This window comes from Amphiura filiformis, chromosome 3 (assembly GCF_039555335.1).
Source record: "Amphiura filiformis chromosome 3, Afil_fr2py, whole genome shotgun sequence".
NCBI lineage: Eukaryota > Metazoa > Echinodermata > Ophiuroidea > Amphilepidida > Amphiuridae > Amphiura > Amphiura filiformis.
Genome location: NC_092630.1, coordinates 23,179,211 through 23,206,999, shown reverse-complemented (window position 1 = coordinate 23,206,999; position 27,789 = coordinate 23,179,211). Strand labels below are relative to the sequence as shown.

Sequence of the window (27,789 nt, the reverse complement as noted above, 5' to 3'; positions counted from 1 at the left end):
TCTGAAATACGGGCTGTATTTTATCTACAAGAAAATCCTTTAAAAAGAGCGACACCAGCGTTATTGATTAGGTCAGGTCACATTGCACACCGACACCGCCTGGCTAATAATTATTTGGTGCAGAAGGGACACTAAAATGAATACACGGGATCGATACACGTGAATTGCTATGCACGATTTTGATATCAGACGAAAATCTTCTGATACCGGGTTAGAAAATGATGAATATCTCCGTCATGATTTTTTCTCAAGAAACCAGATTTGGTCTCATAAACTTGGAAATACGTGTTGAACAGATATGATAGTCGCTAGAATGCGCTTTGAAAATTGGCCGTGCGCTTTGAACTCAAAATTTGACCATTTTATATTGCGTTGGTCCTGTTATGGACTACAGCGTGCAGCGTGTAGTACAGCTGCACTCACTGTAGGCAGTATAAAAGTCGATGACCATTGACCTCAATGGGGTATACAAGCTTAATCACGCACAACCAAGATCGATTACCCGGCTATTGTGAGTAGCCTTAGTTATGTCCCTCGACTAATTATTAGTTTAAAAGAGCTTTAAAGGTTTGAACCAAATGGCTAATCGTGGCTGTGGATTTAACCTACCATGGCGATTCCTGCCATGAAGATATAGGGTCGAAGACACTGTGCATTGAGACAATTAATAACTTACTCGGCGCTTATTTTGATTGTAGCCGCCAAAGGATCAAATTCCATCTCCAGTTTGCAGTCGTAATCATTGGCATGATTAGCAAAGGTAACCCAACCTGCAAACTGTGAATCTATCTGCCAAGTACCTCTCGTCTCCTCCGACACTCCGATCAACTGAATCAGGATCCTCATAAACATCCCGTGTGGAATGAAACCGGGGAAGTCCAGGTAGAGGATCCGGTCAACACGGTGCCTTGCGCGTAGTATATCCGACTCATCTACATTCTGTTGGTTAAGAAGATAGTATGGAACCAAGTACTGCGGGGGCGCTGTACCGTTTTTGACATCCGATAAACCGTCATCCATACAGTATATCAGATTCATCATATCCAGGAAGATTTCCAGCAGTCGATGGTCGGAGCCGAGCAGATGGAGTAGGAATGGCCGACTTATTAAGGCGGTCTTCTGAAGGTCGTCCCAGTGGGTACGGTATGCAGGCTCTTGTTTGGAGCGGGTTGGTATAGTGAGCAGCTTCTGTGTAGCATTGACAAGATGGTCTCTACTGAACAGCACCATGAAATTGAGATGGTGCATGAGATTTCCAGACATCATGTATGGTAGATAATCTGAAAAGATAAAAAAATATGAATAGAAGGAAAAGGTGTCAATGTAATTAACCCCTTGCATGGTTATCTCGATATAAGGTTCTATTAATTGAAGGAGAATCCACAAATCCAGTTCCCTTTGTACTATGATCGTTATGACTATGATCGTTATGAGTCGATACTGAGTAATCAGGTATGAATGATGCACTATCGATTTGCTAAGCTTCTTATCTATTGAGCTTGGCTGGTTATGAACCACCGGTATCACAACTTCTAAGCAGAATGATGTCATTTTTACCCACAAAGCATTGTGGACGTGACCATAAACAAAGGAAATCAATTTACCTCCGTTAATTTTATAACGCCAATATTTCTTATGGCCAAGCTTGGCGGATCGTAGAAATAACATTGGGTAAATGAATCATGAAAGTACTCCATCCTTCGGAGGGGACGTTAAGCCGTCGGTCGTGTGTGCAGAGAGCCATACCTGTACATGTATCTCGCAGCCAGTTTTGAAAAGAGTAGGGTGTTAACCCAGCCCTGACTGTTCCCAACCTGTTCCGGTGTTCAAATGGACCCCAATGGAAATAAGCTTCAATAGAGGCTTTCTTGGGTTATCCAAGGTTGTTAAAACCCAAACAAATCAAATCAAATCAAAACATTGCCAGTCTCGGAAAACCTTTCCAAATCATTTCCACTGGTTTAAAATTCCCGAAGACATCTGCCAGTATTACTAATTACGATCAGAAACAATACATAAATTTGCCGTAACTTTGGAAGGAAATGAGGGAATTCGATCAGGTTTTTGCCTAGTAATAATCAACTTGAACTGGGAAACACAATGATGCAATCGAAGAACATGTGACCAATGCAAAAGGGCACTAATACCATCCATTTCTGTTACGGGTCACCTGGGGGGGTCGGTTTAAATTAAATTTTAAAATAGATGATCGATATGGTCGCATAACGATCATATACATCAAAGGCCATGTTTGAGGACTGCACTGAATAAATCCATTCAAGTGATGACTCGTGTTGAATAGATCGAGTAATCGGCTTATCCCTCTCGAGTGGATTAGGATTTTTTGTGGAATCTCCTTCTATTAGTAGCTTGACGGTTCTACTTACAAAGTGTCAGTGTGTATGTTGTTTGTGTGAACCCCTCTCATACACACACAATATCCCACAAAAAAGAAACTCACTATTGCATGGAGAACCACAGTTTGGTAGCAAGAGGGTGAATTACTGTCATGTCAAGTTGAATTTACATAATTATGAACAGTTTTCTAAGTTCAAATAAATAGCAACTTGAAGCAAACCTTTATGTTATGTCAATGAAGTAATCACAAATCTAATGCTAATAGATTAGTAAATTACAGTGCATAAAATATGTCTCCGCAATGTTGGATCTTGGGGCTTGAATCAACTTTTGCAGCTTGTTAAAAAAGATTTTAAAAAAAGAATTTTAAGAATTGAGGGAAACAAAGCCCATGAATACCCCTTTAAGAGGCTTTCATATGGCATATAAAAAAGAAAAGAAAAACAAATTGGAAAAAAAAAAGAATAAAAATGAAGCATTTTGTAAAATGACCTCAAATAACACCAGATGACCTTTGACCTCATACATGAAGACATCACACATGTCAATGTACCCAAGGGTTATTAAGTCAAGTGCAAGTCCCACTGAAATCCACGAACAAAAGAGGCAAGGGTTAACATTTTTGGGGCCAAGGGTTAACATTTTTGGGGCCAAGGGTTAACATTTTGTGCACACACATCATGCAGACACACAGACAAACATACATATAGCTCATTTTATAGTCCCTTTTCAAAACTTTGTTAGGCCAAGACAAAAAATTTCTGTATTAAAGTTTGTATTTAAGATTGATCAAAGGAAAATGTGTTTTTCTGTTCAGTTTTCCAAATGACAATACACTCTCTTTCATCAATGTTGATGCTGTAGATTTTTTGTGTTCTGGGTGCTAGTAACACCAGATAAGGTATTTCACTGCATAAAGTTCACCATACATGTGACACCAATACATGCGACTATGAGAAAGCAGGTCTATATAACTTCCCTTCGATCCTGCTGTGGTGTGTAAGCTTTAATCATGACTTAGTGACCGACCCCTACAGCTATATACCCAAAATTGGTTGTCAAACTTTGGCTTGAATGCTTTTGGTTACATTTATGAAAGCTTACAAATGTTCAATCATAACAAACTAAGTTGGTGGGACATTACACAGATAATTATGGTATTTTCTTCACAACTTGAATCTATCAAGTTTCATGTGCCAAACAAAGGTATTGGGCTATTCCAGTTGAATTCCATTATACACCCCGGAAAAAAAATGACCTTAATCTCACACACAGGGAGTTTAAATTTCAAATGGAGTCGATCACCTATTCAAGTAACTCCATTTGAAAATCACATTCCCTGCATAGAAGATTAAGGTCATGTCTTCCATAGTAGGAGTATGGATTTCAACTGGAATAGCCCAAAGATTAAAGTCATGTCTTCCATAGCAGGAGTATGGATTTCAACTAGAATAGCCCAAAAACCAAAACTGATGAGAACTGGTATCTGTAGTTTGGACTTTGGACTGACAATCTGTACCTTTTTATCATATGAGCTCATTTTGATTTTGTATAAAGTTTGGGTCAAGTGGCCTAGCCTATTTTTAAAATTTTAATAAAGCCCCCCTCCCCCAAGGCTTGTATTATATATTTATATGTGACATGATCCAGGGGAATGAGTCATGTGTCGCTTATATTGTTTTTGAAATATTTGCAAATACAATGTTCAAATTCTTTTGTTTTATGTTGTTTTCAGCCATTGATAAATTGCTCATAACTTGGTAACCAGATGTCCAATTGTGATGGGGTTTGCATCACAATGCAGCGTTCGTAACCTGTCAGAAAATGATGTAAAAACTTCTAATTGAAAATTGCTGACGTGCAACTCATTCCCCTTTATCATATCACATATTATCATATTTATGTCCCAAATATTATTTCAGACCATCTCTTGCCATAAAAATAGTATCAAAGAAAATATAAATCAAAAGCATTACTTATATACTTCACATAGAATCAATACTGTCCCTTTTAAAGGGATTTTTATTATTACTACCTACCCATACAAACGATATCACCACTGTCATGTAAGTATTTCAGCATGGCTTTCTGTTCAGTCTCATCCTCCACCTTACACTCACGCAAGATATCCGATCTCAGCGCTCCCACCGGATGAGAACAGCGTACCTTTTCTTTCTTCTCTTGGTACAGCAGATACCGATATGGATATTTCCTTGCCACAAACCTCTGTTGAAAAGCCATGATGCCGATTTGCGATTTCAACGAATCAACATCAAAAGCTTTTTCAGAATCAGCCGTCGGGTCTCCAGCAATGTGACCATTTTGGAGGTTTTCTCTTTTGAAGTGGATCTTTGACCTTTCACACCCATTACAGTTGACTTCCGCCTTATTGTCCAAATTTGCTGTGGTATTCGGAGTCGTATTATCTTCACAGCTTTCTTGTCGGTTGAAACCTTTGAGGCTGAGGTCGTTCAGTTGGTTGTGAGGGTGAAGCACGTAGCAGGGCAAATTGGTCTCCGAGTTGGGATGCAGTTGATTTGCAAAGGCACCGCTAAAGTTCTCCTGAAGCGTTTGTCCAATTGAGTTAATGTCCGCAGAAGGTAACTGCTTTGAAGCTGTGGCTACCAGCATGATTTGGACTTTGTCCGATGCATAGGTACGTATCTTTGATACTTCTGTTTGGATATACGTCAGCACCGATTCCCTGTGCTCAAAATATTCATCTGTATCAAACTGGACGATATACACACTGTGAGCAGTATACAAAACATGTCCACAATACGTGGCAAGTGCATTTTCCTTTAATGCAAGTATTTCCAGTTCAACTTCTTCGGAGTCGCTTCCCGACACGAGGCCATCTTGGCAGACGTGTTGCAGAACCTGTCTGCATTGCTCCGATGCATCTGACGGGAATGTGGTGTTAGTCAAATTAATGCCATGAGAATTTCTCACAGCTTTAGTAACAGCCTTCACGATTGGCTGCATCGTTTTAAACCCTTGGCTAGGTGACCACTCGTAGGCTCCCTCTTTCTTCGCCAAGCGGGTATTGTATTTTGTGCACACCTCACTAGCTGATGTCGATGACACATTTCTTGGCAATAAACTCTTTGCAATTTGTTCACTCTCTGATCCCACAATAATGAGTTTTAAGTGTGGAAGAAAGGGCATGTCTGATGCCAGAATGTTCGATATTTCCCCTTCTACTGCTGCTAGCTGATGTCGACTCATTTGTGAGCCACGTTCATTGCTTGCAGCACTGTCTGGCTCTTCATTTAGAGTCCGAATATTAGTGAATGCAGCTGCCTGTTTACTCCTAGGTTTGTTTTCCGGCGACACAAAGTTTATACGGATATTAACATCTGGGCTACTAGGAGTGATGTGTGAACCATGAGAACTAGAACTCGATTTTGATTTGTCGCTGTCCTGCCGTATCAACTGCACGTTTTCGCTGTTGGACGATGCGCAGCTCCCCAATGAATCATGCTGATAAACGTCGTGATTATCGAGACTGGTTGCTCGTCTGTAAGTGTCTGGGCTAGGGACTGAAGTTGATCTTTGCATGGAGGGACTCACTGCCCTTGGGATTAAACCCATTGGTCTGTACTTGATTATTGTTATTGTGTTGTCTTTGCAGTCTTTCACAATCTCCGCAAGGGTCTGGAAAAATAAAGATGAATAAGATCAACAGATTAAATGGAGACATTGAATTAAGTTAAATTAATGGAGACATTGGTGTATTGCATCTCTGATGATGGGACATTGCTAAAAAATAAAGCACTTACTGCAGGCTTGATCCTCCATAAATATATAACCATGATGTTATCTACAACACTATATACTAATCGTGTTTGACCATCCGTCCCTATACCTTTGTACAGAGGTTTAACACAGAGAGTATAGGCGACGGGTGGTGAAACACGATTAGTATTTAGTGTCTTGGATATCAACAAATTTAATTGTTCGGCTTATATAAGGCGGAAAATATAAGACTAATAACACTGTGTATTGATATAGAATGGCATGCACGCTGTTGGGCGCAATGCTTACGCTAGTTGTGCGTTGCGTAATGCGTGACTAGCGCACGCTTATGTGAATTTACGCGACCATGATTTGGGACTTTATTGACGGAACAAACTTTAGTAACCCCCCGGAGGGTGAGGAAAGGGGATTTCTTTGGGGGATATTTATACCAGCAAAAGTTTCATTCATTTTAGAATTAGGTGGGTTTTCATGACAGAGGTTAATATTTATCACCGGCATATTCACCGGCATCCACTACTCAAAATATTGGACCTGCCTATCCTCTACTGTAAGAGTGGTCATTTTCGTGTGCATAATTTTTCGCTCTTTGCCGATTTTGAACTACTTTGCTTGTATTTAAATTCGCAATTTTGAGGTTTTGCAAATAGACCTATCCATAAAATAAAATATTCACACATTTTTATTTTCACAGTAGCTGTGTTGAGCGCAAAAAGCGCAAAAATTAATGTACCGCGAAAATGTCCACTTTTACAGTATCGCAGTTGCTTATTCTCAAATACTCACTAGGATCCACAACATGCTCATCTATCAGGGGCACAGTTCTTAAACCCCAATACATTTGTACATTCATTGAATGACCTTTAAAAATTTGGGTACAAAAACTCATACTGTGCAACTTGAGATCAAATGTTGTACTGTGATTATGTAATTGAGGTTATTGGACTATGCCATTGGAATGAGGCTATTGTGGTCCATAGTGACTTCTGTACCTTGTTTTTCAATGGTGTACCATTAACAGACAGTATGTAATCGCCAAAGATGAGTTTGCCAACTGCTTTGCTGCCTTCCCTCACACTGTGTACCAATGTGTATTTCTCTTCAATATTTGCCTTACTCTGTGCAAAAAAAAAAAAGAAAATAATGGAGATTAGAACAGATAATATCCCAAATTAAATTAAAGTAAAATTGTTAAGTAGCACACAAAAGGTGTTTCATCCCTTCTTGTGGTGTTATACTTGCTAAATATCCCACCCTCTTTGAATTCACACTACTATTAAAATTTTGGTGATATCATGTATAGTTGATGCGAGCAAATCAAATATTGTCATATTTGAACAGGCCCGTAACCAGGATTTATTTTGAGGGGGGCTGATTTTGAAAAAGTGGACTGGGGGCGAATTTGAAAAATGGGGTTTTGCGGGTTCAAAAAAGGAACTTTTTGCCATTTGGCAATTATTTGGGGGGCTGGTTACGGGTCTGTATTTGAATCATTCTACACCATTTCTTTCCTATTTTATTGCATAATATTAATTAAAAGGTGCCCGTAACTTTGTGAGCCAAAAATGTCATGACACCTCCCAGTTTTAACTCACCAAAAATTGCTGCACATCCCTAGGCATATTGGTTTGCCATGCATGGAGACCAAAATACTTGAGCGTTCAGAGGGGTACCAACCAGGGGGACGGATGGGTGGGGCAAGTTTCCCCCTTGCTCAAAATACCTGGGTCTAGTGTCATTGCCCTAGAATACATAGGCCTACTCACCTTCACTTCTTTAAATCTGAAGCCAAGTTTGCCAGATTCATCCCTTTCAATTGTAACTCTCTCAGTTGGTATACGCCACCTCACCAAGTCCGGAAAAGTAAAAATGCACAGTCGAATGCACTCACGGCTACAAGGTTTGTTCAGCTCCGTATGACACTCCGGATCTATTACACATGGGCACTGCTTAAGGTTGGAAGGACTCAGTGGAAAGCTACTAAAGGTTGGGGACCGTGCAGTATTATCGGATGGCAGAGGTAGACTCTGTGTCAGCCTCTCATGTGGTTGATGTCTATGGTTGGCCATCATTGGTTGCAGTTCAATTTGACTTGGTCTGTTGAATGGGCCATCCATGTTGGCTATCAAGCTTTGAATCACGGAATTATATCAGAAAACCTGTAAAGGAATAGAAAAAGTGATTAAAGAATAAAATGCCAAATTCTCATGACATAATTCCTTCATGGATTGAACTCTGAGCCATAGCAAGAGTGATGCGACACGCACACTAAAAATGTCAATTCTGCCAAAAGTCCACTTTTTTCTGTAAAAAAAGTTGAAAATCAGCCCCTCTTTGAAGGAAAGATTTTTAAAAAAGTTCACTTTTTTCCAAAAAAATGTTGAAATGTACCTTTTTGGAAGGGAAAAAATGCACAAAAGGTCCACTTTATCCCCAAATAAATATGGTCTATGGGCTTGGTTGAATTGTATCATATTGGAAAGGCAGCCCTTTTGGTTATACCATGCAGTTTAATATTGTACTATTACATGTATCCAAAAGTAGTGGGAGCTTGGTTCACACACTAGCAAAAAATATCTGCAAACAAGATTGAGAATATTAGAAGTTCAGGAAAATCCTGCTAAAGTCAGCTCAATTAATAAAACTTGATGAGAAGAAAAATAATCACATCACATCACATCATTGACATTGAAAAATAAGTAAATAAGGAAATAGTTTGTTTGGTAATATGCGTAATGTCAGCAGTAACTCATAAACTGAATCGGGCGAGAACCCAAATGAGTTTTATTTATCATAAGTTAAAGATAAATTAATTAATGACCAGAAGCAAATATTGTACAAATAAATGATAAGATATTACAGACTTATGAATTCATTCATCTATTAATATCAGCTTGACCGGTACATGTACGTCACTCACAGCAGCTGTATTTGCATAAGGTAGAAGTGCCCAACTCTATCCGGGAGGTGGGGGCTGATCCGACTCCAAAAAAATGATGATGGGCGTTAAGCCATAACATGAGCATGAAGTCACATTGACATCTTTTTTAATAGGATAAACCACCAAAACTATCCAACCTGAAAAGATTTTTAAGAATTAAATTATTTTCAAGAATATTCCTTCTGAACTGAGGACTGAGGCCAGCTTTCCATTTTAAAGGGAACTTTTACTCTTCCTTTTTCACCTACATGTAAAGTCAACAGCCTTTTTTCTGACCCCTTGACCTTTTCAAAGAAATAGGAAGAATAAAAGGAACAATAAAAACCACAACGTATTACCCAACATTATATTCTAATGTATCTAAGGCTGCCCCAATTTTTGAGTAATTTGTCACATGGTATTGCTTTACACCATATCATATCAATTTTCAGCCAGAAAATTTCAGCGGTTGCCAAAGTGCCTCCCACAATATATTTTACCTTACCAAATCAAAGCCCAACTTATTTTATAGATTGACAGAATTTCATTATTTCAATATACAACATTCCATTTTTTCAATTCAAAAGAATAGATTTTCCTTTTGTTATTTTTTGTCATGGGACTTCAGTATGTTGTCCTATAGTGCAAGTGTACTATTGCCTGAACATTTTTACTGATCCACACTTTTCTGTTTATTATTATGGTAATCTGTTTTTATTTCTTTCAGACCTGAAACTAACCTTTAGTGAAAAATGCTTAAAATGATCAAAAGAAGCATAAAATGGCTCAAATTGGGCTGAAAATAAAAAGAAAATGCGTAAATTTGATTAACATTAAAAAGCTGAAATCCACTAAAAAGAGGAAAGGTTCAGGTCTGTTCTTTTCCAAATTGGAATACTGTAAATTGACAATTTCCGCGTGATTCATTTTCACGCTTGCGGCCAATTTTGAACTGTTTCCCTTGTTTTGAAATTCACCATTTTAAGTTTCCTTTATATTGACCTAAACACAAAACCAATATATCTGTGTGTTGCTATTTTCGCGGTAGCAGCTTGGAAACCAAAAAGCGTGAAATTAAATGTAGTGCGAAAATTGCCACTGTTACAGTAAATAAGCCTGATCTGTTTTAATGCAAGGATAATTTATCTATTTATGACACAAATGGAGATTCCTGGAAACTTAGTCAAACTCAAAGGTCATTTATAGTTTATATACACCCACAAAAGCATTATAATAAATCAGTATCAAATATAAATTTCTTACATGGAAAATCAAGTGCTTGTTTAAAACGGGGAAATCCCTTCAATTTCAAATTCTCATGAATACTATCACGCTCGAAAAAAATTATTTGCACCTTTTTCTCTTGTAATATGTAGCCTATACAACTGTAGCACTCATGCTAAAAATAATAGACACAAGGTAAATTATAAATCACATTTGGAAATTTAGAAAATTTAGAATTCATTATTATTTTGATCGGTTTCCTGTGAGCACTGGCCTACATGTAACCCACACATTAACCCTGGAATTTGTCGAAAACACAACTTGTCTGGATGAACACCGCAATGAAAAACAATGGGAATGCAAAACATAGCCCACATGCCTTCTGATTGGCCAAACCGCAAGCTGCAAACAAAAACATGCCAAGGAGAATGGTACCAAACCATTTATATTTCCGCAGGAGTTAATTAAGGTTTTCAACTGATAGATTCAAAACGTAGGTTAAACAGATGCCTCTAAAGCATACATGATGATTTTTCTATTAGTATTTTTAGTTTCATCCAAGTTATACAACTTTTCATGTTTCCTCCAATAAATAAACAATTATTAAGGGATATGTTGCCCTATGCAGATTGGCAATGCAAAGGGGGAGGTGGTATGGGAGAATTTACCCCCACCCATTCATCAACAATTCAACATATAAATTAACCCTGAACACATTATACTAAATACATTTCATAACCTCATTAATAAACGCGATGCGTGCGATCCAATCATATTTTATTATTTGTGAAAACGCTTGAACGCAAATCGAGGTCATTAATATCTCACAATTGACCGCAAAATCGTAATTGTTCCAATGTCGCACACAATTGACTTCTGCGTGCGCCGTATTATCGTCCAACGAACTGCTGTGGCGCTGGCTGCCATATTTGGATTGCGGCGCTACCATATTTGCACAGATTCTGATACGCACTTTTGTTATTGGTCGTTTTGTTTTAGCCTAATCGATTTTGGGAAAGGGAAGATGTAAAAATTGTTTATTTTTACAAACCTTTGAGGAAAATTTTGTGTTATTTTGTAAAGATAAAAGATAAAAGTGACGGTTATGAATGAGGTTAATAACTTTGCATCGGTTATATGTCGGGCATTGTGAAAAATCTAAACATTTTGCTTTGGACCTCGGAATATATATTCCTCGGTTCCAAAGGCAAAATGTTTAGATTTTTCACAATGCCCTCCAAATAACCGATGCGCAGTTATTATCCTCTAATTAGTTACTCCAGGGAGTTACTCCCCTCCTCCTAATCTGGGAACTTGTAGAGTATTTTGTTTTCACAATTGTGTAGGCCTACAGACTAACGGTGCTGCACACCTGGGCTGCACACTCCCTATGTCAAAATGAAATTTAAATGCCCACTAACCCCTCGAATAATGAGCGAAACGAGCGTAGCGATGGTTTCCAGGAGTGTGTGGTTCCCAGTAGTTTCTCTCCCTATGGGTAATATAGGTACATGGTTTGTAGCACAGACTAAAGGATTAGAAAAGTGTTTGTGATTTAAAAATAACAATTAAGGTAAATAAATCACATTTGGAAATTTAGAATTCATCGGTTTCCACGGGCCTACATTGTACATGTAACCCACACATTAACCCTGGAATTTTTCGAAACCACAACTTGTCTGGATAAACACCGCAATGAAAAACAATTGGAATGCAAAACATAGGCCATATGCCTTCTGATTGGCCAAACCGCAAGCTGCAATATTGTAAACAAAAACATGCCGAGGAGAATGGTACCAAACCATTATTTCAGCAGGAGTTCATTTTAACCTTAAAAGGTTTTCAACTGATGGATTCAAAATGTTAGACAGATGCCTCTACAGCATAGATGATGATTTTTCTACAAGTATTTTCACCAGTCTTTAGTTTCATTCAAATACAACTTTTCATATTTCCTCCAATAATAAACAATTTTTAAGGGTAGGTTGCCCTACCAAATATATATGCAGAGTGGCAGTGCAAAGGGGAGGGGTCATGGGGGAATTTATACATTTATGCTTATACATTGTACATTTAATTACTCCAGGGAGTTACTCCCCTCCTCCTAATCCGTGAACTTGTAGAGGTTTTTTTTTCACACTTGTGTAGGCCTACAGTCTAACGGTGCTGCACTCTCTATCAAAATAAAATTTAAGGCCCACACCCAGGTACCAGATGTTCAAGGATAGAAACATCCTGAGAAACATAAACATTTTCAACCTACAAATGTATTTACAGGAAAGCAAAAATTCCCTTCAAATCATGAATGACACCATTTTATTTCAGCGTATTAGCATTTTTTTCAAAGTTTTGACACCCTAAACACGATATGGCGTATCGTGCCTACCCCTGAAAAAAACTACCCTTTTTGCGTTTTTATTATCGCGGATGGTGTACAGGCCACAATGGGAGTGACCCCGGGAAGTACAAGACATCTCATACTTCCATGTTTCTACCATAATATTAGATGTCGCTGATGAGATCTGAGTCGCTCGCTCATGGAAAGTAAAATATATGTTTTCCTAAGGAGAGCTTTGTGTGGTGAAACCTAGTGTAACAGGATATCATATATTGTTTTCATTGATTCTATGCCCACTAATTTATGGCAGTTTAATCTGAAACATGTAGTAGTCTGCTACTCAGGATGAAGCATTAATTCACAGTACTTTACATGTATAACAGTTTAATAGGCCTGCATTTCCTTTCGCCCTTTTTCAAGGACTTGCTAAACATTCGCTCAATCGGTGTTGTTCCATCTATTTAATGTTAGCTTTGGAAATTTTAGGAATAAACTTTTTTTGAAGAAAGAGTTCACAATAATTATAACAAATAGATGTAGCATGGCTTCCTTCTCTTTTTCACAAAAATTAAACTAAACTCGACTTTGTATAGCCACTCATTTGTTGGCAAGATGTGCGTAATTCTATACTGGAGCCATCTTAGTTTCACATCTAAAGTAGTTCTAAAAAAGAGCGTATATACAATTCATTACATTTTGGCTTTGGTCAAATTATTTCTCTTTTAACGGAAATTGACTAACAGGATCTATTTTTACGCTGTCAATATACGATTTATAATATAAACGTCCCTGGACTTTAATTTCAGAAATGGTATGCTTCCTCTAGACACGTTGATCACTATACTAAAGTCCTCCGGGACCGTGCGGGTGGATCAGCCCCTCCTGACGAATCATGTTGTGCCACCTTTTTGGAATTGCATTAATCAGACCAAACCCATTTAAAGCAAATCAATTCTATAATCACCCATCCTGTTAGCAAATTTCTTAAAATTGCTTTAGTCATCAACAAACTCGTAAATTGTATGGAAGCCTGCTTCCAATCCTCAAACTACACCGACTTTTTATCAATCAGAATATATAATCCAGATCACTTGTTTGCATACCTCTATAGCATTTTTTGGCTCACATAATTTGAAAGCATTCAAATAGAATGGGGGAATCATTCCTGATCAAAATTCCACATGTGAGAATACCTGTACCGGCCAGGTTGTTATCAGTGGCTGCACCAGGAATTTTTTACAGTGGCAAAATTGGCAAATTTTGCGCAAAATTGCCGCAAAAAGTGGGAATTTACATGATGTTGGGGGTTTTGCCTCAAAAGTGTGTGGGGGGCAAACTGGGGGGGCAAAAAAATATTTGGGGAATGCCCCCTTGCCCCCCCCTAAGCGCCGCCACTGGTTGTTATACTTTTCACCCAGATTTGTTGGACATAATTAACCTAATCCACATCAACTTGTATTTTTAGTCAACCAATGTTTTCAAAACTCCTTCACCTAATTCTCTGCATAAGACACTGCGTTTTATTTTATATGGCCCATTCCAGATCAACTTGTGAATAATATCATTGATGTTAACCTTCTTTTGAATACTTAAAGGAGTATTTCGTGAACCTAGCATCCTCTTTTTATGACATTTTTCAGTAGATATCCACGAAAAAAGCTTATTCTGAAAATTTCAGTTGATTCCGATTTTGCGTTTGCGAGTTATGCATGATTATGTGTATTACACTGTTCCACATTGACAATGTGTTGTAATTTCGTTCTGGTATACCAGAACGAAATTCAAATTTCACGATATCTTTGCTAAACGAATTAATCTGCAAGAAATATTTTGTACATAAACATTATGTTGCCAGAGGTTTCCAGTGATATAAAAATCTCAACTTTTTTTGAGAAAAGTGGGGGAGGGGATGATGTTGTGGATCACGAAATGCCCTTTTAATGGCATGCCCTTGAAGTATAGAGGAATTTTGACAAACCAAATGTTTTGATCTGATCACCATAAGTTTGCAAATTGTTGTTAAATCTCTCTGTTTTCAATGTAAACTCCAGAGATCTTATTTTATCATCATATCGTAGCCCTCTTTCCCTTTCCTCTGCGCCCCCTTTAGGCCAAACAAGAACTGTCTTTAAAAAAGACAACACAGTTAATATGAAAATAAAGTTTAATTTACTATTAAAACATTCAATTAAACTAATTAATAATGAATTGAATGAATGAATGAACGAACGAACAAAAGAATTAATATAACTTTGCTTGCATTATAGGCCTAAAATGACTTTGCAAGGACAAACTACATTTGTTTTAAGGTCCAAATGTAACTGGTGAAGTAGTGGTGTGACGCCAGCCTGCCTATCAAAGTTTCCACAAACATAAACTGGCATTTAATAGAGGAGGGCATTTATTAGAGGATATAAGGTAGCTGTCAATAACTCTGTGGTTGTGCAAAAACTCTGTTACTTGGAAGCTTTGGGTATACTTTTAGTAGCTATTATACACCCACATATTGAGCATTATGGATCCGAGCCCAACAACTTTGGCATGGCAGAGCTAGGGTCACTGAACTTTGGACAAAGTGCTCCAAAATAGTATATGGATGGCCTTCTCAAACCACTATAGTTTCACCCGCTTTTGCAATCACCTGCTTTCACATTAACCACCACTATACCCTCAAATCTTATTCTACAGGATAAAATAAGTGTGAAGGTGGTGTACAAATGTACACTGTACATTGTGAATGAAGTTGACATTGTTGGGGGGGCTACCACCCTACCCCACCCTTACATGTATATCCCCATTCCTACCCCACCTTCTATCCCCACTACACTACCCCACAGTACCCCACTACTCCTACTCTCCCAGCATGCCCTTCTCCACTACTCACACTCTAACCCCACCACCCTACCCTACCCTCTACTCCCACCACCCTACTCACTCACCAATCTACCATACAACACCCTGCACCACTACCCTACACCCTAAAACTTAATTTTTTATTTCTTCCGTGTTACGCTCTGGTAATCAGTGATCACATATTAAGGGGCAAGGTCATCTCCCCCTTCTATGTGCCGACGACCAATGTGTCAACCGTCTTGTTGTCAATACCATTGATCAGCCAATCAGTGTGATGTTTATCACTTCTGTGTTTATGCTTGTGCACGCCTGGCACACAGCACAGACCACAGAAGAAATAAAAAATGACCTTTACCTCACTATACCCCTACCACCACTAATACTTAACCACCCTACCCCAGTAACACACCCACTAACCACCACATCTGCTCCACCCCACTACCCCACCATCCTATCCATACCACCTCACCTACCAGTACTACCCTACTCCACCACATTCCCCGTCCCTGCCACCTTACCCCAATACCTTAAATACCCCTCTCACTCAAAATCCTGCCCCACTACCCCACCACATCATACCCTCTGCCTCACCGAGCTACCCCACTGCACCCTGACCCCATCACCTTACCCCACCTCATCCGCTTCCCCCACCACCATAGTTCTAACCCTACCATCTTACCCCACCCCATCACACCCTGTCCCTGACCCTACGTACAACATCACTCCACCCTAATATACCCTACTCCACCACTCACTCACCTCACTATCATCACCCTAGTCAACTCTATACTCCCCAGCTACCACCCTACGCCACCTCATTCCCTTCCCCCAACACCATAACTAACCCTACCACTTTACACCACCCATCATACCCTCACCCCACTACCACCCATATACCCTATTCCACCACTCCCTGACCTCACTACCACCACCTTAATACCCCAGCACCTACCATTACCAATATTGATTTGCCCTAGATAGATTGGGCAGCTGATACCCATAAAACTGTGCCTGAACTTGAACCATTTAAACTTGACCTGATTTAGTGTCAAGGTCAGAAATATTTTGCAATATTTGCACTCTTGGGCCTGCCTACTCTAGGAATGAATCATATCACAATTATTCTTGGTGAACATTTTTGGGGCGCCCTCTACGGAGGCAGCCCACAATATAGGCATGAGTTTGTGAGAAGCTTCTAATTTCACTCTTACTAGATTTACTCCGCAATTGTTTTGCTAAAATTATGCCCTTGCTCAAAAATAAAACCACAATATGCTTGGATTTTATTTTATTATTGTTTTCTGTTATGCACAGGATAAAATGGTGTGCGTATATTCTTTGTTTAAAAGACAAAATTAATGGATTTGTAAAAACACCAAATAAATCGAGACCTTTGACCTTTGTAACCACTTTGACCTTTGTAACCAGTTTACCGCCTCTTAGAACCCGATAGACGGTGACCAACACTATGGACTACAATAGCCTAATCTGAATGGCATAGTCCAATAACCTCAAATAAACAATCATAGTGCAAAATTTGACCTAACTTGCAGAGTATGAGTTTTTGTACCCAAAGTTTCAAAGTCAGGCATCTTATCAAGATCAAGATAGTGATAGTGACATAACAATTAACATGCTTATCTTACCAAGGTCTTATCTATCTGCATGGGGTAATTGGAAATTATGGTGTAGCCTATTTGTTTTAAGGATGAAGCAACTGGCTCCTTTTGCATGGAAATTAGAACAAATTACTATGTATAAGCTGTATCAAAAAGTTTGGTACCCAGCAGTTTTGATAGTAATTGAAAAGCCTGGTTCTTCCAAATGCAATATCGGGTCCCCTTAAAATGATAAAATGATCAGACCATAAATCTTTTGTGACTGTTTATGACATTAATCAACAAATTATGCGGATCCTAGATGTGTCGAGGATGTTATGTTTATGAACAAAACGTTACGTTTGTATTTTCAACATTGTTAATCATTGCTACGTGTATGTTAACAAATGAAAGTTCTGTAATTTTTTAATTCTTCAATGCTAAGTTAGTAAGTATTCTTTTGGATATCATCAAATTGTAAATCTCTAGTCAGATTTTCAGTGTGTTAACAACTATGTATCAAAGATGTTACGTTCATGTACAAAACATTAACATTCTTATCTTGTAAACATTGTATACCCATATAGCTACTTTTATGAAGAATGAATGTTCTGTAATTGTTTTTTATCCTTCATCTCTATTAGATTTTCAGTGTATTAGCAAGTAGATGATGTAGGCTATATGTATCACAGACGTTATGATGTACATGTATATGTATCACAGACGTTATACATCCATAAAACTTTTCTTTTGGTCAACATAGATATTTTGCCAGGGGGAGCTTACTTATTTGTGTCTTCTATACTATCCATCATATACCCCCCTGCATAACGAAATTCAACAATATTCAATATCCAAAGCAATATCATCACTACAATATGCCCCAAAATTGAACTCCCCACCCCACATAATCATAAATTGACACGACAGCTTCATTCCAATTCAATTTATTTCATCCAAAACGGTCCTGTGATACACCTTCCCCAATCAAACACATTTCTCTTGTATTTGATCATCTTCTACTCTTCCCTAGAAAAAATCATTATGATACCAAATCCCCGGGACCAAATAAACACCATGCCATGGAATTCACCATATCACGTCCAAGCTCACATTGGGCGCCCCATTCCTTTTTTAAAGGAATTTTTATTAGGAAATAAATTGTGAAATATAGATAAGATTCCTTTTCTTATCATTCATGTAACAACTAAAATTCTCCATACATCCATGGCATAATTTGACATTTTTTTTGAATTTTTAATCATGTACATCTACGCCCCTTCCCACTAAGATGGACAGATACATAGAAATAAATTAGTTGACCAAGAATAAAAATTTGAACTGAAACTGACCAGTGTTTTCACCAGATGGGTATATAATTGGTTTAGTTATAAATAATTTAACTACAAGATAAGACCTATTTTGGACAAATTGATGATGGTGACGATAATAATTATTTCATATGAGTCAACCCCCTCCCAATTTCCCCCATCCTCAAATATGTATACAGAGAGGTCAGTGGAAATTGGAGTGAAGAAGACTGATATAATTCGGAATACATCACGTTTGAGTTAAAACTTGATTTAAAGTTTTGAAAAACAAAAAAGCAAGATATGAATGCATTGTTTATATTATTAATGTGTATTCATGACGTTGGACTGGAGATATCCAAATAGAATGAACAACATCACATTATAACTTAGGCCTATATAATATATTAAGGCCAGAGTAATGGAAGACACATTCGTCCACGACCGAATTTGAGATTTTTTGATATTTATCAACACTAAGATGTATTCTTTCACTTGAAACTGATAAAATACAACTTTGATTTATTTCACTCCTTTCAACTCTAAAAAGTCACATGGCTCAAGACAGCTTAGTAAATTGGCGGAAATAATGAGTCAGAAATGCGTGAATGCGAAATATTGTGATTACGCTGGCGTTTCAAGCGTCAGCGTGACGGCAATAACTCTCTTGGCGTATGTCCAACGCAGTCAAGGCGCATTCGGTATGTTGTTAACGCCAGCAAATGTGGTGTAAACAAAACAAAAATTTGCAGTCAAAATGCCACTTAGATTTTTTAATTATTTTGAATTTTGGCGCACTGAAAGCAGACATTATAGATTCATTGGTGCAAAAAGATGCATATTTAGACCATGCACCAGATACAGCTTTTACAAGTGTGAAAGTCTTACCGTTTTAAAATTTAAGGACGTTTTGTGCATAATTTTGACATTTTTTTACGAAAACGTCGATTTCTCAGAGTTCACTTTTGACAATATTGCGCGATTTTTGTGACAAGATAACTCAAAAAATATGCAAGCAAAGGGTAAACTTTTTGCACTATCCTTTAGAGTACATCAAAGTCTAGGGAAGGTTTTTCATTTTTTCAAAATATTAGTTTTAAACAAAAATATACACCATTATGTGCAATTTTAGCTTAATAGAGTGACAAAATGGCTTTTTTCACGTGTTTTTTCAATATTTCGAAAAAAAAAGACGTATTTCAAAAAAAATAAAAAACCTTCCCTAAGTTCATGTCTCTTCTTCATGAAAAGCTAACTGAATTTTTTTTACTCCGAACGGATTTTTTTCTAAGTTGTCACAAAAAAATTGGGGTAAAAAAGTGAATTTTTATGATTTTTTCAAAAACTTGACATTTTTGAACAAATCTGACGTCACCATGGGATTCCTTGACTCATTTCCTTTCCAAAAATGTATAGTTTTATATACTTTGGACATACAATTCAGAAATAATGAAGCTCGAAAAGGTCCATGTTCTCTCCCATTACTCTGCCCTTAAATGAAACATTGAGAGGTTGGTTAAACTCAGCATTGAGTTTCAAGGGCCTTTTATAATTTGAACACAAGCTTCAATGACAATGTAGCTTCAATGCTATACAACAATGCATAATTTTTTGCACATTTTAGGCCTCCCCCACCATGACACACATACGTATGACATGAAGTTGAAAACTTTCTGCCCCCCCCCTTGGCCCCCACATTGCAAGAGGCTCCCCCTTGCCCTCCCCAGCCCTGAAGTGAAAGTACATATTAAATCATGATAATTTTTAAGTTTGAGCTAAGTGGCATGACATGGTAGTCCTGCAAGCAAGACCTCAGTCTTTATACATAATAACATCTATGGACCTGATGTCTTGCAGCAGTGCAGTAGGCCTACATAGGGATGCACTGTAAATAAAGTATCCAAAAACGGCAACGCAACGTCCTATCATACTCCTATGATTTATGATGATACTAAACATGTTACACTGGAACTACATTCTACATGACGTTGTTTATAATATAGGTAAGTATATCATGATAAAATAATAGTTAACTGGAAGACAAAAATAATTATACCCCTTTTCGAAATTCAACAATTACGCATGTATCTGCATGCACTGCACTGCTAGCTGAGCTGGACCGATGCATGAAGTTGCTGAACAACAGGTGCATGTACAACACAAGTTTGCAATACTTACTTTGGCATCTTGAGTTCAGTTGGTCCGTCCCACTCAGTACCGCTGATATTACACCAGTGAATATGGCATTTTAGATCTGTATGTCCACAAATTTTAACATCTGATTGTTCCTTGAAAGTTCAGCCATCAAGTGAACACATGTTGGAATCTCGTGGTGGAGTTTGGAAGCCGTAAAGCATAAATAATCGAACGACAACGCTGGGTTATTGTGCTATCGCAAAAGGGAAATTCCAGGAAGTATTTTCGTCATCATGAGGGTTAGGGTTGGGAGATATTGAAAGTTGATTCATTGTAGGCCTACTTCAAATGAGATTCATACATGCAGGAATTGCTTTTGGGGGGGGGGGGATTTAATTGCGGGGGGATTTTGGGTATAATTGCTGCAAAATGTGGAAATCTTAACTTTTAGGTTTTTACTGGCAAGGGGAAACGGGGGAGGGGAGAGTTCTGACGGGGGGGTGACATCTGTCATATTCCAAAAGTCTCTTTTAGTCCCGATCAAACTCAGTAGTAGTATTTTTGATTCCCTGCCCACATACCGGTATCTTCAAGTTTTTTTAATTTGATAAAAAATACGGAAAAAAAGTGCCGGCGTTTTGGCTTTCAAGAGCCTCTTTCTCCCGTTGAACTTTCTACGTATAGGCCTACCGTTAGGGTAGGCCTGTGTTTTAGACTCTGGTCCCACCATCGGTATATTTAAAAAAAATAGAAATCTGGTCCTGCTAGTAACGTGAGGAATGAGCAACTTTAGGGACCATTCACAAACACTTCTTGGGGCCCGATGCAAAATGAGGGGGGCCTTAAAAGTTTTGACCGGGGGGCTGAAAAATTGACCAATTGAGTTTATATGCTTTTCTTTGGGGGTTGACCCATATAAATTTTCATGTCACTGGGGGGGGCTGAAATTTATGATCTGAAAAGGGGGACCCCGAAAAAAAATTTGCGATGAAAATTTTTTGCATCATCCCCCTAAGTGTTTGTGAATGGTCTCTTAAGGGGTCTTTTTGAGGTGAAACTAGCAAAATCAGTGGTCTTTCGGAGCTCTATTTTGGTCAAATTTCATTTAGGGGGTCTTTCGGAGCTGCGAGATCCAAAAAGAGGGGCCTTTCCAGGGAAGCACAACCATGTCATTTGCCCGGGGTCATTTGTGTTAAGTGCCCCTACCCGGGGAAATACCCCGAGCCCCCACTACGGTAAAACATTTTAATCATGAATTGCCATATAAACATACTGCCCAACCCTAGAACATCACGATCAGAGAATCGCGAGGCACCACCGAGGCAAGGTTGTAAACAAAACGGTTGTACCGTAGGCCTACTCCTACGCATATCATATCACAAGCCTATAGGCATGTCAGGCCTAAATGAGAGCTGAAGAACTCAAGACCCTATAATGTGCGTGATAATGCATGTGCAATAATTTTTTAATGAAGCTCCTGATGGACTCAGTGAAAGTGAAGGGATAGAAATAGACCTAGGCCTATAATAGCTCCTACTATCATTTTATCATGGCATCCGGGTTTGGCAAGCCAAAAGAGCTCAGAGCCAAGGGGGGGGGGGCTTGGCTTGGAACAATTTCACTGTAATAACACGAGTAAAACCATGTATATGTCATCCGTTAGGGGCTGTGCAATTTCAAACAGCTCGCCCAAAATCGCTTGCTCCCCCTCTTGGCCCGCCAAAATCGCTTACCCCCCTCTCGGCCCGCTATAAGGGGTGGTGCAATAATTATGTGTACCCCGGGGTGGTGAATTATAGGGGGGGCAAAGATTTTTGGCAGGCCAAAAGGGGGCAAGCATTTTTGGCAGGTCGAAAGGGGGGTCAAGCGATTTTGGCAGGTCGAAAGGGGGGGCAAGCAATTTTGGCACAGATATTTTGGGCACCGTTTCTATATTACGCCCTAAAAAGGCGAGGAAAACGTTACTGAACACGTTCAAATATGCAATTTTCCTGCTCAAGCGCTTCGCATTATATGTTAAGACAATTTCAGGTTTTAAATTCGGGTTCCCCAAAATCTTGCATGCGTAAGGGGGGGGCAAAGCGTTTTTGGCACGTCAAAAGGGGGGCAAAGGTTTTTGGCACGTCGAAGGGGGGGCAAAGGTTTTTGGCACGACCAAAGGGGGCAAGCAATTTTTGGCAGACCATTTTGAGAATTCACCCCCCCCCGGGGGTACACATAATTGATATTTTTGATATTTAACAGTACTCGAAGTAAAATTTATAAATCTGATGATTTATACTTAAAGTGTATGTAGGTGAGATGAAAAGCCGACGATCAATTGAAAATTTTGACCTTTCATTATTGAAGATATGGATTTTTTTCCCAAAACACCAAAAAAATTAGGTCTTTTTGGGAAAAAATCCATATCTTCAATATAAAAGGTCAACATTTTCAATTGATCGTCGACTTTTTCCTCCCAGCTACATACACTTTAAGAATATATCATTAGATTTATAAAATTTACTTCGAGGACTGTTATATATCAAAAATTTGAAAAATATCAAATTTTGATAATTTGTCATAAAATTTGTATTATATCGTGAATCTCAAAAATGAAAATTATTTGATATCAGAAAGACATGCTTCAGTATTCAGAATGCAATTCGATACGTCTGAGGTGCTCTCATGTCCCACAAAAATACTGTTTAAACGCCATAAACGCTCATTCTAGATCCCTTAAATGGTCTATAATACATGTTGCGAGCGCACTGAGCGAGCAGGAAAATTTGCATATTTACGCATTTCCGTATGGTTTTCCTAAGCCTTTTTAGAGCGTTTTATTTAAAAGGCGCCCCAAGAATGTGTACCAAAATTCACTTGCCCCCTTCTCGGCTTGCCCAAAATTGCTTCCCCCCCCCTTTTTGGCTCGCCAAAAATTTCTTGCCCCCTCCCCCATTTTACCCTCCCCAGGGCTCATAATTCTTGCACAGCCCCTTATCAACATAACAATGTCTTTTTTTCTGCAACTGCCACCCAATGACACCCTTTTTTAATCAGCTTGTAACACCCAAATGACCCCCTTTTATTTACACGAAATTTGCAAATTGAAGCACACATTTTAGCTTCAAAATGGCAATTTTTCTAACATTTTTGCCCAGAAACTTATTACTTATATTACTTTTCATGGTCAATGGCACGCAATTTTTAGCCTCTGACACACAATGACCCCACTTTGTTGGAGCCCCCACTAAATGACCCCCTGTTTTCAACAAAAATCGCCATCCGATTTTTTCACATTGGTCCTTGTCAATCCTATTTCTTCACATTGGTCCTTGTCTGTCCGATTTCTTCACATTGGTCCTTGTCCATCCTATTTCTTCACATTGGTCCTGTCCTATTTCTTCACATTGTTCCTTGTCCATCCTATTTCTTCACATTGGTCCTTGTCCGTCCTATTTCTTCACATTGGTCCTTGTCCATCCTATTTCTTCACATTGGTCCTTGTCCATCCTATTTCTTCACATTGGTCCTTGTCCGACCTATTTCTTCACGTTGGTCCTTGTCCGACCTATTTCTTCACATTGGTCCTGTCCTATTTCTTCACATTGGTCCTTGTCCATCCTATTTCTTCACATTGGTCCTTGTCCGTCCTATTTCTTCACATTGGTCCTTGTCCATCCTATTTCTTCACATTGGTCCTTGTCCATCCTATTTCTTCACACTGGTCCTTGTCTATCCTATTTCTTCACATTGGTCCTTGTCCGACCTATTTCTTCACATTGGTTCTTGTCCATCCTATTTCTTCACATTGGTCCTTGTCCATCCCATTTCTTCACACTGGTTCTTGTCCATCCCATTTCATCACATTGGTCCGAGTGTCCATCCTATTTCTTCACACTGGTCCTAGTCCATCCAATTTCTTCACATTGGTCCTTGTCCGTCCTATTTATTCACATTGGTCCTTGTCCGTCCTATTTATTCACACTGGTGCTTGTCCGTTCTATTTCTTCACATTGGTCCTTGTCCGTCCTATTTCTTCACATTGGTCCTTGTCCGTCCTATTTCTTCACATTGGTCCTTGTCCATCCTATTTCTTCATGTTGGTGCTTGTCTGTCCTATTTCTTCACATTGGTCCTTGTCTGTCCTATTTCTTCACATTAGTGCTTGTCCGTCCTATTTCTTCACATTGGTCCTTGTCCGTCCTATTTCTTCACGTTGGTGCTTGTCTGTCCTATTTCTTCACATTGGTCCTTGTCCGTCCTATATCTTCACATTGGTCCTTGTCCATCCTATTTCTTCACATTGGTCCTTGTCTGTCCTATTTCTTCACATTGGTCCTTGTCCGTCCTATTTCTTCACATTGGTCCTTGTCCGTCCTATATCTTCACATTGGTCCTTGTCCATCCTATTTCTTCACATTGGTCCTTGTCTGTCCTATTTCTTCACATTGGTCCTTGCCCGACCTATTTCTTCACACTGGTCCTTGTCTATCCTATTTCTTCACATTGGTCCTTGTCCGTCCTATTTCTTCATATTGGTCCTTGTCCATCCTATTTCTTCACATTGGTCCTTGTCCATCCTATTTCTTCACATTGGTCCTTGTCCATCCTATTTCTTCACATTGGTGCTTGTCCGTCCTATTTCTTCACATTGGTCCTTGTCCGTCATATTTCTTCATATTGGTCCTTGTCCATCCTATTTCTTCACATTGGTCCTTGTCCATCCTATTTCTTCACATTGGTCCATGTCTGTCATATTTCTTCACATCGGTCCTTGTCCGTCCTATTTCTTCACATTGGTCCTTGTCCATCCTATTTCTTCACATTGGTCCTTGTCCGTCCTATTTCTTCACATTGGTCCTTGGCCATCCTATTTCTTCACATTGGTGCTTGTCCGTCCTATATCTTCACATTGGTCCTTGTCCGTCCTATTTCTTCACATTGGTCCTTGTCTGTCCTATTTCTTCACATTGGTCCTTGTCCATCCTATTTCTTCACATTGGTCCTTGTCCGTCCTATATCTTCACATTGGTGCTTGTCCGTCCTATTTCTTCACATTGGTCCTTGTCCATCCTATTTCTTCATATTGGTCCTTGTCCATCCTATATCTTCACATTGGTGCTTGTCTGTCCTATTTCTTCACATTGGTCCTTGCCCGACCTATTTCTTCACACTGGTCCTTGTCTATCCTATTTCTTCACATTGGTCCTTGTCCGTCCTATTTCTTCATATTGGTCCTTGTCCATCCTATTTCTTCACATTGGTCCTTGTCCATCATATTTCTTCACATTGGTCCTTGTCCATCATATTTCTTTATATTGGTCCTTGTCCATCCTATTTCTTCACATTGGTCCTTGTCCATCCTATTTCTTCACATTGGTCCTTGTCCATCCTATTTCTTCACATTGGTTCTTGTCCACCCTATTTCTTCACATACACTGATCCTTGTTCATCCCATTTCTTCATATTGGTCCTAGTCCATCCTATTTCTTCACATTGGTCCTTGTCCGTCCAAGACCATTTCTTCACATTGGTCCTTGTCCATCCTATTTCATCAAAATCCCACTTGGTAACACAAACCAACAACTCCACTTAGTATTAACACAAAACAATCCTACTTAGAAACACAAAACAACCCTACATAGTAACTCAAAACAACAACTGCACCAAAACTTAGTAACACAGAACAACAACCACACTTAGTAACGCAAACAACAACCACACTTAGTAACGCAAACAACAACCACACTTAGTAACACAAAACAACAACCACACGTAGTAACACAAAACAACAACCACACGTAGTAACACAAAACAACAACCACACGTAGTAACACAAAACAACAACCACACGTAGTAACACAAAACAACAACCACACGTAGTAACACAAAACAACCACACGTAGTAACACAAAACAACAAACACACTTAGTAGCACAAAACAACAACCACACGTAGTAACACAAAACAACAAACACACTTAGTAGCACAAAACAACAACCACACGTAGTAACACAAAACAACAAACACACTTAGTAACACAAAACAACCACCACACATAGCAACACAAAACAACCACACTTAGTAACACAAAACCACCACACATAGCAACACAAAACAACCACCACACATAGCAACACAAAACAACCACCACACATAGCAACACAAAACAACCACCACACATAGCAACACAAAACAACCACACTTAGTAACACAAAACAACAACCACACTTAGTAGCACAAAACAACAACCACACTTAGTAACACAAAACAACCACACTTAGTAGCACAAAACAACCACCACACATAGCAACACAAAACAACATCCCCACATAGTACAGTAACACAAAACAGCCCTAATAGCAAAAAACAATAACTCCACCAAAACTTGGCAACACAAAACAACCCTTAGTAACAGAAAACATCAACTCCACCAAAACTTTATAACACAAAAAATAACTCTAGTAACACAATGCACAATTCCAACAAAACTTAGTAACAGAAGGCAACCCTTAGTAACACAAAATAACCCGAATTAATAACCAGACCAATTTTTAATAAATCAAAAAATATTTGACAAAATGCAAACGTGTAAAAAGGTATGGGTAGCCTTATTTGTTTTACACATATGGACCAAATTATAGCGTCATACGTCATTGTGTTCAGTCACAATGGTTCATTTATGTAAAGAAAGATACTGTTTTAAACGTGTTAAAAGTTGCATTTGAGTCCATAGGAGTCAGCTCTCAAACAATACAGTAGGCCAGGTCTATTCATGTGTTTGTGAAAGAAAAACTGACTGCTATGGACTCGGTGCAAGTTTTAAAACGGCCTCTTTTCTCAAATAAATGTCGGTGATTTAACGTGCGCTACACCCCAAGTACCAACACACTTCAACAATTATTCCGCTGCCATTAGGGTATATCAGAATCATTTCCGCTTCCACAAGTCCGCAACTGATGCGCAGGTACTCTCAGCAACTTAGATTGTGATTACCCCCAGCAGCTCCCCAATTTACACCTGGGTAGAGTAAAGCAATAGGGAATTAAGCCGTCTTGCTTAAGGACGCAACACACTGGCCTTGGTGGGGCTCGAACCCGCAACCTTTCGATTATGAAGCTCGCGCTCTAACCATTAGGCCACCGTGCTTTCCATTTTCTTACACAATTAACCATTGTGACTGAACGCAATGACGTGTGACGCTATAAATTGGTCCACATACCTTTTTACATTTCGTACAATATTTTTGGACTTATTCTAAAAAGTATTAGGGGGACCTTATAAGTTGTGGACCTTATCGTAATGCATGGG

At 38.8% G+C, this 27,789-nt stretch overlaps 1 protein-coding gene across 1 annotated transcript in view; it reads right to left on the bottom strand.

The window, feature by feature from the left end:
* Positions 1-20,767, bottom strand: part of LOC140148243 (uncharacterized) — a 31,326-nt gene extending 10,559 nt beyond the window's left edge. The window contains exons 1-5 of the mRNA XM_072170116.1: positions 20,539-20,767; positions 7,884-8,276; positions 7,110-7,235; positions 4,398-6,015; positions 677-1,280 (exon numbers count right to left, since the gene is read on the bottom strand). Coding sequence (XP_072026217.1) covers positions 677-1,280; positions 4,398-6,015; positions 7,110-7,235; positions 7,884-8,234 — 2,699 coding nt within the window. The 5' untranslated portion in view covers positions 8,235-8,276; positions 20,539-20,767. The remainder of the gene's footprint in view (positions 1-676; positions 1,281-4,397; positions 6,016-7,109; positions 7,236-7,883; positions 8,277-20,538) is intronic.
* Between the last annotated feature and the right edge of the window lie 7,022 nt (positions 20,768-27,789).